General features: G+C 39.3%; 1 protein-coding gene across 1 annotated transcript; it reads right to left on the bottom strand.

The window, feature by feature from the left end:
• Positions 1-692: 692 nt before the first annotated feature.
• Positions 693-1,495, bottom strand: LOC135224879 (uncharacterized). The gene has a single exon (XM_064264202.1). It carries the CDS (start codon positions 1,431-1,433, stop codon positions 693-695), a length of 741 nt encoding a protein of 246 aa, XP_064120272.1. The 5' UTR covers positions 1,434-1,495.
• Positions 1,496-12,282: the final 10,787 nt, after the last annotated feature.

Below are 12,282 nucleotides of genomic sequence, written 5' to 3' on the forward strand. Positions count from 1 at the left end.
TATATTTATCCTACCTGGTGCTGCATATACATTGCACAGTCGTATGGTGCCTCCGCCAACAGTAATCTCAAATAATTGAAATGTTGTATCTTCATCCACAGAGTTTGGGAGAGGTCTATGCTGAATTGAAGTGCGTATATAGGTGATGAGGCCATGTCTTACTAAATGGACGTAGGACACATAGCCAGTGAGCGAGGGAGCTTCTTCCCTTGGCTGAGCATTACCAACAAAAGCTTCCTGAATTAGAATAACATCTGGGTGGTGACTATGTACAATTCCCTTAAGTGCAGAAAGTTTTGCCCAGTTTGTAATACCACAGGCATTCCATGAGATGATATTAAGCTTTACTTGGTTATTGAACATGTCCCTTGGAAGAACGGCGACTAGATAAAGAGGCAGTGGTAACACCGGTATGAATTGGCAATGGTCCTGTATGGGGATTAGTAACACTCTCAAGACGTGTAGCAAGTGAGTCAAGTTTCTCAGTGAGTGTAGTAACTGATGTGATAACAACCTGCTGAGCTTCAACAAGAGATTGTAGTGTGTTATCATTAGTAGCAAATTTAGAAGTTAGATTGTCAAAGGAGGTTACGAGACTGCCGATGCGAGTGTCCATGCTCTCTAAACGAGATTCAATGGCTTCAAAACGTGATGTAAGGGAGTCACACCGAGACTTGAGGACATCTACAGCATTACGAAGTGTAGTCACTTGTGAGGAGGCAGTAACAGTGGGGTTTGATTGATGGCACTGGAAGCTGTTGTGCAATAAGCTGGTTCGATGCAGAGCCTGAACGCCTGGTACAGCCATGCCACACATTGACTCCAGGCTCATTACATCTCGGGCATTTCCAATGCGAGGAGTCCGGTGTAGGTAGAGGTAATGAGCTTGATGTTGATGCCGAAGAACTGTCAACCACTGTGGGTGGTACAGGGGGCCGATGAGGGCAGGTCCGACTGTCATACTCAGCAGCACAAAATGCACACTTTTCAGGGGCAGCACAGTATCGTGAGATGTGACCGATACCCCAGCATTTGAAGCACCACGGCTTTTCGTCTGGCATTCTGCGTAGTTCACATGATGGTAGACAAGGGAGGAAGGAGAAGTTAACAAAAGGCGGGGGTGGATCTGGGTGGCTCCAAGTAATGACAATACGATTGATGGACTTCCCATCCTGTAGGAAACGACGTACAGTGTGCACCCCTTCCAGTTCCTTAGCTAATGAAGGGTCTACATCCACAGGATATCGAGTGATGAAATATGTAGGGAACTTACGGGGTCTGTTTACATCATCCTGAACATCTAACACAAGTGACAGAACCTCACCACCCTTGACCCTGTTTATGATATCCAGGCGATGCCTCGAAATGTATACAAATCGAGAAGTGACCGCAGACATTTTAACTTCAGCCAATTCCCGATCGAGGCTGAACATCTTGGTAACCTCCGATAGCCAGCGAAGCTTCACATTAACCCCCGGATTCTCTCTAAATAAGAGCTTTATGTATTCAGCACGTGGAGCAAAGCAGGGAGAACAGTTTTTGTAGCCATGGTAGGTATAATCTGAAAAGCAGGTCTAGGCAGGGAATTATTTAGAACTTTATTTTGAGAGGAGGAAGCATCGCACTTTGTAGTTTTAGCAGCAGGGGAATGAATGGTCTCATTACTGCTATCTGAATCATGCTCCATACATCATTTGTTGGAGGTATAGGTATGGTCCATGAGACTAGGAGCTGCACCAGCAGGGATCAACTTATGAGATTTAGTAGAGACAAGTCGTGGCCAATGTTCCTGTGTAAGCAGATGTTCTTCAACATTATCATCACTTAGAGCAAGGTCCTCCTCAACATCAGCGAGAGTACCAGGTCCCGAGAATTCCATAGTCATTATCTACTGGTGTTTTAACAATGCCCGTATGTAATTTCGTTTCTATGGTACAGTAACATTGCCATGACAGGGATAACCACGTCACATACTCTGTACTGCGCATGCGCGGTTTAGGAAAAATTTGAAAGTAGTGGTATGGCCGAGTGAACGAGATTTTTAATCCTAAATAAAGTCTAAGTTCAAAAACTCGTAAACACACTAATGTCATAGCACTGACCACTAAGTGCTACCACAGCTTTCAGTCAATTCTAGGTGATGTAGATCTTCGTATCTCCTAAATAATCGAGAAAGTTTTCAGAGCATACAAATGCGCTTGTTGACAAAGTCCAAGATCTTCTTCTTCTTTTTAACAATTAGATAATATATAATATAATATATATATATATATATAGATATATATATATTATATATATACATATATAGTGCCTGTGATACAGCTACGGGCTCATGTCGTCTGCTAGTCTTCTAGGCCCGTGGTTCGAGCCCCGCCAAACTGGATTGCATTTTTTTAACAATTAGTGGATTTCAAGCTGAAATGCATTTCTTAACAATTTGTGAATTTAAACTTGGATTGGATTTTTTAAACAATTAGTGGATTTAAACTAGACTCCATTTCTTAACAATTAGTAGATTTAAAACTGGAATGCATTTTTTAACAATTGGGGAATTTAAAACTTGGGCTGCATTTCTTAACAATTAGTGGATTGAAAGCTGGATTGCATTTCTCAACACTTAATGAATTTAAACTTGGATTGGATTTTTTAAACAATTAGTGGATCTAAACTAGACTCCATTTCTTAACAATTAGTAGATTTAAAACTGGAATGGAATTCTTAACAATTAGTAAATTTAAAACTTGGACTGCATTTCTTAACAATTAATGGATTGAAAAATGGATTGCATTTCTCAACACTTAATGAATTTAAACTTGAATTGCATTTCTTAACAATTAGTGAATTTGAAGCTGGACTGCATTTCTTAACAATTGGTGAATTTGAAGCTGGACTGCATTTCTTAACTATTAGTGGCTTTAAAACTGGATTCCATTTCTTCTTAACAAATAGTGAATTTAAACTTGGATTGCATTTTTTAACAATTAGTGGATTTACAACTAGGCTGCATTTCTTAACATTTAGTGGATTTAAAACTGAACTGCATTTCTCAACAATTAGTGAATTTGAAGCTAGACTGCATTTCTTAACAATTAATGAATTTCAACTTGGATTGCATTTCTGAACAATTACTGGATTTAACATTGGGCTGCATTTCTTAACAATTGGTGGATTTAAAACTGGGCTGCATTTCTTAACGCATTTCTTAACAATTAGCAAATTTAAACTTGGATTGCATTTTTTAACAATTAGTGGATTTAAAACTGGATTGCATTTCTTAACGTACATGTTAAAAACATCACAACCCTTCAGGAAATGAGTCACTGACAGCCAGCCACGACTGGAACCTTGCAATAACATCGGCGTTGTTGTTGTTGCAAGGAAGATGATAAGGTCATATTTTGCTGCCATAACTTACACAGGTGAATGCAATTTTCCTTCGTCGATTATAATCACCTCCGTGTTAATGACGAAGCAAATTGCTGCTCGTGTAATGAATCATCACGGTTCATTTTAGCCCCGGTAATATTGATTGCTCCAGGTGCTTCAGAGCGAGCATGGCTCTCCTGGAAAGAGAAATGTTATTCTTCCGTCGAACTAGTCTAGAATAGGAAATATTTTTTAGGACAAAGGCTGAGCTGGGACCTATGAGGTCATCCAGCGCTGAGTCCTAAACCGACAGTAAAAAGGTCTGAAAGGTGTGAACGGGGTTGCAGCAGCTACGGGCAGAAGGAACGCTGCAAAAGAACCTTTAGGTAATGCCTACAGTGCACCGCATAAGGTGCGGTAAAAAGGTCTAGAAAGGTGTCACAAGAAGGAATCCTCGCAGTTGCACTAAGAAACAAAAGCTAAAGCAATGAAAGGGGTTGCAGCTGTGGCCAGAAGGTACGCTGCAAAAGAACCTTTAGGTAATGCCTACAGTGCACTGCATGAGGTGCGCCGACGGCACTAACCCCTCACCCCTCCCCTACGGCGTCGATACGGCCTCAAATGACGAGTTGTCGAAGACGAAAGTTGTTCGACCGATCATAACTGGAGATGAGGCTCTGATGGAAAGGAGCCGAAATTTGGCATTGAGTGACTTGTGGAGGATGATATATGAAGTGGAGAAGAAGAAAGAAGGATAAAGGATGGATATGGAGAACACGGAAGACGGAAGACGTAGATACATGAAGCGGAAAAGGAGAAGAGGAGTAAGAAAAGAAAATGTGCAAGAAATAAGATGCCAAACTACAGATTTCAGATGACAATTAAATCCATTTGCTGACAAATGAAAACCTCCTAGGATGTTATATTTTGAACAATGAAATCAAAATCCAAACATTATATTATACTATATATAACCAAGATGCTGAGCACCTGTGAGAAAACAAAAACGAAAATAAAAAATGTCCCAACTGTACCAGGAGGTAGGTGGTCCTTCTCAGGAGAGATGGCGAACGTCCCGAAGAAGTTGCAAGGACAGTCCCGGAAGAAGAAAATCTGTGCCGTCGTCTTCTTCTTCGGCCGAGTTCCAGGCTGCTGGAATCCAGGAATGCACGCACATACCGACACATTTTCCTCCTCCAGACTCTTTTTCCTGGCATTGCCTCTAATTGAATTCCTTCGTCGCTCTGATGTAACAGCTTTGGCTGGACCATTTTCCTCGTGTTCTTTTCCTGGCAAATCAAAACGCCAGAGGAAGAAAGCATCCAGTTCTGAGATTATATATACATATATATATATATATATTATTAATATATATATATATATATATATGCTTAAAAAATCACAGTAGATGCACATGACTTAACAAATAAAAAAAGCTGAATTCCACAGGAAAATGATAGTCAGAAATCCAAGCGCTTTCGTCTTTACTCAGACATTGTCAAGGAGTTAATGAGGTACAATTGAAGAGAAAGGTCTCAGGTACAAGTTACAACACAAGATCAAGAATACCAGATGGTTAATTGTCAAAAGGGTAAAAATTAAAAGAGATAATCCAGGATTATCGGATATCACACGGTCACAAACCTAAACAGATTGACCCTAACCGAAATTACAAAGTTTCTTTACAGTTCAAAACATGTAAAAACTGAATATATTAATTTTGTTGCTTATATTTATCTACAACTTTTTTTCATTATGAAAGCATCAATTTTAAATAAACCAAGACTTAAATTTAGATCATTTCTATTATTTGACTTGATGAAACAAGATTCAACGATATTCCTTTTAACTGTCATTATATGGGATTAAGGCTCTTGCTTGACTCCAGTTAATAGGATGATCTAAATCTCTCATATGTACGAATAATGCATTCGATATTTGTCCAGTTCTCATAGAATACTGATGCTGTTTGAGACGTTGTGAAAGAGATTTACCGGTTCGTCCGTAATAGACTTTATCACACTTTTTGCAAGGAATTTCATATATGCAGCCTGGAAGATCTTTAGGAGAATTTTTTATTATTAAACTCTTGACATTAATATTACTGAAAACAACATTTATGTTAAAATGCTTTAAAATTCTAGGAATATCTAAAAACCTTTCATCATAGGGTAATTTTAGAATGTAATTCTTACTAAATTCAAGTTTGTCATTAGTTGAATAAAATGTTTTTCTAGCTCTTTTCCATGCCACATCTACAAAAGTCCTTGGGTATTTAAGTTTCAATGCAATATCATAAATAGTTTTAATTTCAGCATCAATAAACTTCGAGCTACAGACACGTTAAGCCCTTAGGAACATCCCAGAAAAAAACAGAGAATTTAACATTTTGATGGTGATTGGAGTAGTAATGAACAAAAGAGGCAATGTTAGTTGATTTTCGAAAGACTGAAAAGGTGAAATTTCTATCATTTCTATGGACAGTTACATCAAGAAAATTCAAATTACATATATAGAGTTGCTCGTTGGACGAACAAGACGGGTACGTGCTCGACTACCGATCTCAGGGTCCGGGTTCGAATCTCCGCTCTGCCAACGCGAAATCAGAGGTATTTATTTCTGGCGAATAGAAATTCTTTTCTCGGCGTGGTTCGCACCACACAGTAAACTGTAGGTCCCGTTGCTAAGTAACTAATTGGGTTCCTGGCCACGTGAAAAAATATCTAATCCTTCGGGCCAGCCCTAGGAGAGCTGTTAATCAGCTCAGAGGTCTGGATGCAAGTCGGAAAATTTTTCTATATATATATATATATATATATATATATATATATATATATATATATATATCACTAAATAACGTGTTACAATATATTTAGCCAAGGCCACAGGAAAAATGAAAGGAGTACCGAGCGTTTTCGTGTTATTTCAACATATTCTCGAGGTACGATGATGCATGTATGTGTATATAGCTATATATAGCTATATATATGTGTGTGTGCATGCATGTTCGTGTATACATACATATATACATACATGCATGTATATCAATCTCAAGTATAAAAGGCCCTTTAAAACACTCTGGTTTAAAGCTAAGGTCTATATATATTTCGGTGGACTCGCCCACCCTTATCACTACTTGACAAGGGTGGGAGTCAGTCCACCGAAATATATATAGTCCTTAACTTTAAACCAGAGTGTTTAATGGGCCTTTTATACTTGAGACTTCAGACGTATCCTGTTTTAGCAGAAGAATTTATTTACATATATATCAATGAGTATTATACATGAAGGCACACCTACACCTCCTGCATTTGACGGGAATGCATTCCCACCGCAGAGGCCCCCGGAAGTGTCTCAACCAGCGTGTCACCATCGATGGTGCATTCCTGTTTTCGGGAATTTTCAGTGATAGCTGAAGCCTCTTTGATTAGAAAAAGTGAGAGAGAGAGAGAGAGAAAGATAGAGGAACCTCTCCAGCAATCAACCAATGACAGTCTGTGGCTTCAAACGCATCTGAGCTTTGGTGTGTTGCATACCTGTCGTGTTTGGCATACCGTGGCATCTTTGGCATGCTGCAGGAACATCCGGGGAATGAGAGAGAGAGAGAGAGAGAGAGAGATGCAGCATCAAACTTGAATTTATTTCTCAATTGTCAGCATGATTTAAATAAAAGTTTATATCATACAGGAACGTATGAAGTTTGGGGAACTGAGAGAGAGAGAGAGAGAGAGAGAGAGGAGAGAGAGAGAGAGAGAGAGAGAGGGGCAGCATCACACTTGAATTTATTTCTCAATTGTCAGCATGGTTTAAATAAAAGTTATATCATTCAGGAACGTATGAAGTTTGAGAAATAGAGAGAAAGAGAGAGAGAGGCAGCATCACACTTAAATTTCAAATTTCAGCATGGTTTAAATAAAAGTTTATTTCATACAGGAACGTATGAAGTTCGAGGAACTGAGAGAGAGAGAGAGAGAGAGAGAGAGAGAGAGAGAGAGAGAGAGAGAGAGAGAGAGAGAGCATGGTTTAAATAAAGTTTACTTTATACAGGTACGTTTGAAGTTCGAGGAATTGAGAGAGAGAGAGAGAGAGAGAGAGAGAGAGAGAGAGAGAGAGAGTATTTTATACTTAAATACTTAAATTTATCTCTTCAGTATAATTCAATTAAAGTATATTTTATATATATATACTAGGCATATATACCCATTCACACACACACACAGGCAGACTATGTTGCAATAATAATAATAATAATAATAATAATAACAATAGTGTACTTAGGAAGCAGACCCTCTCTCAAGCATACTTTATTAAAAGTAATGGCTACTTCAGCAGCATTACACTTGTAGAGATTCTTCTCTATTTTCCGAATAGCGGCTTTTTCCGTGCTACTTAGACAGGGCTTAGTTAGAGCGCCTATGGAGGTCATGATCAAATACAGAGCCAAAATTGGTGTATATATTTGAATTTTACAGATAAACTAGATACCATAGTTATCAAAGTCATTAACGATATATACTATATATGTCTCTCTCTCTCTCTCTCTCTCTCTCTCTCTCTTTCTTGAAGCAAGCGAGCTTTCGTCTGGAGCTGCCAGACATCCTCGGGCTGGGAAGCTGAGGGTGGACTGATCTTGTCTTGAAGCGGTGTCCGTCCTCGTTTATAATTGGAGTTGACAGCAGGGGGTCCGCCCCATGCTGATCTACTATTGGCTGGTGGCGGTAGGTCTTCGTTTTCATTGGTGGCTTGAACCGGGTCTCAAGCCACTTTCCATGCGTTGATGGTTGCGATACTGTAAGTCCTGCAGCCGCCTAGACCTCCTTAGCGGCGCGGTTACGTCGATGGGCGTTTCGCTATGACCTGCGGGACGTCACGGCAACTTGATTATGATTGGCTGCGGGAGTATCTCGTTCGGGGGCGTCGTCTTCCGTGGAGTTGTCGTGCTCGGTGGTGTCATTGTTGGTGGCAGGTCTTCTCATACTCGTAGGGAGGAGAAATTCTTCCTGCGTCGTATTTAGTGTAGGTCTTACTTGCTGGATGAGAAGCGCCTCCAGCAGGCGTAACCGACGGGCATCAGGGGCCTTCCCAATGATCTTCGTGTTTTGGATGATCACATCCCGGGAGATGGCCTCTTGATGTTTGGTGCGTGCGTGATTTTTGATAGCCCCCTCTTGGGCGTGGCACGAGAGTCTCTTCGACAGGCGCATTGGTATGACTACCATGCGCCTGTCGAAGAGACTCTCGTGCCACGCCCAAGAGGGGGGTATCAAAAATCACGCACGCACCAAACATCAAGAGGCCATCTCCCGGGATGTGATCATCCAAAACACGAAGATCATCGGGAAAAGGCCCCTGATGCCCCGTCGGTTACGCCTGCTGGAGGCGCTTCTCATCCAGCAAGTAAGACCTACACTAAATACGACGCAGGAAGAATTTCTCCTCCCTACGAGTATGAGAAGACCTGCCACCAACAATGACACCACCGAGCACGACAACTCCACGGAAGACGACGCCCCCGAACGAGATACTCCCGCAGCCAATCATAATCAAGTTAGCCGTGACGTCCCGCAGCATAGCGAAACGCCATCGACGTAACCGCGCCGCTAAGGAGGTCTAGGCGGCTGCAGGACTTACAGTATCGCAACCATCAACGGCATGGAAAGTGGCTGAGACCCGGTTCAAGCCACCAATGAAAACGAAGACCTACCGCCACCAGCCAATTAAGTAGATCAAGCTATGGGGCGGACCCCCTGCTGTTCAACTCCAATTATAAAAAACGAGGACGGACACCGCTTCAAGATCAGTCCACCCTCACTTCCCAGCCCGAGATGTCTGGCAGCTCCAGACGAAAGCTCGCTTGCTTCAAGAAAGAGAGAGAGAGAGAGAGAGAGAGACATATATATATATATCGTTAATGACTTTGATAACTATGGTAATCATATTTTATCTGTAAAATTCAAATTATACACCAATTTTGGCTCTGTATTTGATCATGACCTCCATAGGCGCTCTACTAGCCTGTCTAAGTAGCACGGAAAAAGCCGCTATTCGGAAAATAGAGAAGAATCTCTACAAGTGTAATGCTGCTGAAGTAGCCATTACTTTTAATAAAATAATAATAATAATAATAAATAAGTTAATAATAATAATATAAGTAATAATAATAATAATAATTAATAGGGTCTAGTTAGTGCTCACAATGGTGGCCTCTTCATCAGCCAACTAAAACTAGGGTCTGTTTAGTGTGCAGAATGCTAGCCTCTGATTGGTTGGTTCAGCCTTCTGCACACTAAACTGGCCCTATTTTCATCAGCCAATCAGAGGCCAACATTTTGAGCACTAACCAGACCCTATTTTTTATTGGCTCTTGCCTCATTATAATAATAATAATAATAATAATAATAATAATAATAATAATAATAATAATAATAATAATAATAATAATAATAATATGAAGGTAAGAGACCCTCTTTTAAACATCCTCTTTAACAAAATAATAATAAATAATAATAATAATAATAATGACTGCATATATTTTAACACAATATGAATGCCGCGAACGTCTTGATGTCAATTTGCAGCCACTGCAAGAGAATCCACAAAACCTAATGGCGCCATTAATGGGGTCTGCCACTCCAAACAACGTCAAGACTCCCATTGATTTCATTATGGGATTCTGAGAAGAAGAAGAAGAAGAAGAAGAAGACATTTGAGATTTCCAGAGTTGACAGAAGTGGATGGGAAAAGTGATCGTTAAAGCAGATTATGACTGGGGTTGTGATCCTTGAATTGGCTGGGAGGCTCTGTGTGTGTGTGTGTCTTGTATGATATTTGATGTCAATTTAGTTAGATCAAACTAATTTCTCTCTCTCTCTCTCTCTCTCTCTCTCTCTCTCTCTCTCTCTCTCTCTCTCTCTCTCTCTCGTGTCTATGACATTTATGTCAAGGTAGTTAGATCAAACTAATCTCCCTGCCTTCCCCCACCCCCTTCTCTCTCTCTCTCTCTCTCTCTCTCTCTCTCTCTCTCTCTCTCTCTCTCTCTCTCTCTCTCTCTCTCTCAGTTGCGGTTATAAATAAAGTTCACGTATCAATTAGTCTAAACGAGGTAATCCAATCCTTTTACAGAGAGGGGGAACCAACCATCAGGTAACCCTCTCTCTCTCTCTCTCTCTCTCTCTCTCTCTCTCTCTCTCTCTCTAGCCCTCCTATCTCTCTCTCACTCCTCCTCTCTCTCTCACCACCCATGTTTAGTGGGAGCTGACCTGACATATTAATGCCCATTTCGACTCATTTCACGTAAAGGTGTTCATCGAATAAGTAGTGATATCAATAACAGATAAGACATTCCTTTAAGAAACCGTTTCGCCACCATTAGTTTGTGATATATAATATATGTAATATCTCTGATGTGAAAGATTACAAAAAAAAGTACAAAAATTGCCCCGAAGTTTCTCCAGCGCAGTCAAGTTTCCTCTACATCGTATGACAGTCGTGGTTTATGAGCTTTTACTTGAACAATCAATTCCGCATTGAATAATCATGGAAGGCAGCTTTTCAAGCAATTTAACAGAAAAAACTTGTCTCAAAACGTATGAAAAATGTATACTATATATATATATATATATATATATATATATATATATATATATATATATATATATATAGTATATATATATATATATATATATATATATACACTTACGCATATACATATATACGTGTGTATACAAATATATATATATATATATATATATATATATATATATATATATATATATATATATATATACATATATATATATATATATACATATATGTCTGTGAGAGAGAGAGAGAGAGAGAGAGAGAGAGAGAGAGATATAAATCCTTCTTAGAAGATAGAGAGAGAGAGAGAGAGAGAGAGAGAGAGAGAGAGAGAGAGAGAGAGAGAGAGAGAGAGGCCTGCGGCGTCAAAACACTTCCATAAAATGTGATGACGCGAGACGAGGACCCCTTAGAAGAAATTATAATCACTTCTTATCGTCCACAAGGTCTGTAATTAAAAGAGGGATACTGCCGAAGGGCACGTGACAAACTGAGCAGGATAACTAGAGAATAAAATAATTAAAAGCTAAGCTCTCTCTCTCTCTCTCTCTCTCTCTCTCTCTCTCTCTCTCTCTCTCTCTCAGCAAATGAAAACCAGATATTCATTAGCTTCTGTAGTGTTTAATTTTTTTTAACTCATGCCAAAGACGTGTATGAACTTACATAATGATCATTTTTTTATTAGGAAAACTAGAAAACCAATCTGGCGCTGCCGGGGAAAACTCTGATTGACACCCGATAAACTGATAAACTATCTCTCTCTCTCTCTCTCTCTCTCTCTCTCTCTCTCTCTCTCTCTCTCTCTCTCCAAATGAAAACATTCATTGGCTTCTGTAGTGTTAAATTTTTATTTATTTATTTATTTTAATCACGCAAAGGACATGTATGAACCTTAAGATTATGTAATTATTATTTTTACAAATAAAATTGTATCCATTGAGAATAAACCTATCACGTCCACCTCCAGTCTTGGGCAAGTTCAGTTAACTGGGGACTTCAGATTCAATATTTTAAATAAAAAAGTGAAATAAAATTTATAACGGAGAAATGACAACAAATTAATAAACATGAAAATGTAAAATATCGAAAATACTAGACCTTTATTCGTGTTGGAAAGCACGGACACGTAATTGCATCATCATACCGAGTATACTCTTATTAGAATCATTAATCTAATAACAAAAACACACAAAATGTCATTAACGTGTTTCTGCCCATCTTGTTTATAACGACGGACGTTCCAAAATTACCGTAAATAACACGAAATGATGTAATCAACCGTAAATAACACGGAATTATGTCATCAACATACCAAACTCTTTGAGTCACGGTACA

Source organism: Macrobrachium nipponense, chromosome 12 (genome assembly GCF_015104395.2).
Source record: "Macrobrachium nipponense isolate FS-2020 chromosome 12, ASM1510439v2, whole genome shotgun sequence".
In the NCBI taxonomy this organism is placed as follows: domain Eukaryota; kingdom Metazoa; phylum Arthropoda; class Malacostraca; order Decapoda; family Palaemonidae; genus Macrobrachium; species Macrobrachium nipponense.

Excerpts from the sequence above, each read along its gene's own strand:
- LOC135224879 (XM_064264202.1), bottom strand. The coding sequence starts at position 1,433 with ATGTTCAGCCTCGATCGGGAATTGGCTGAAGTTAAAATGTCTGCGGTC.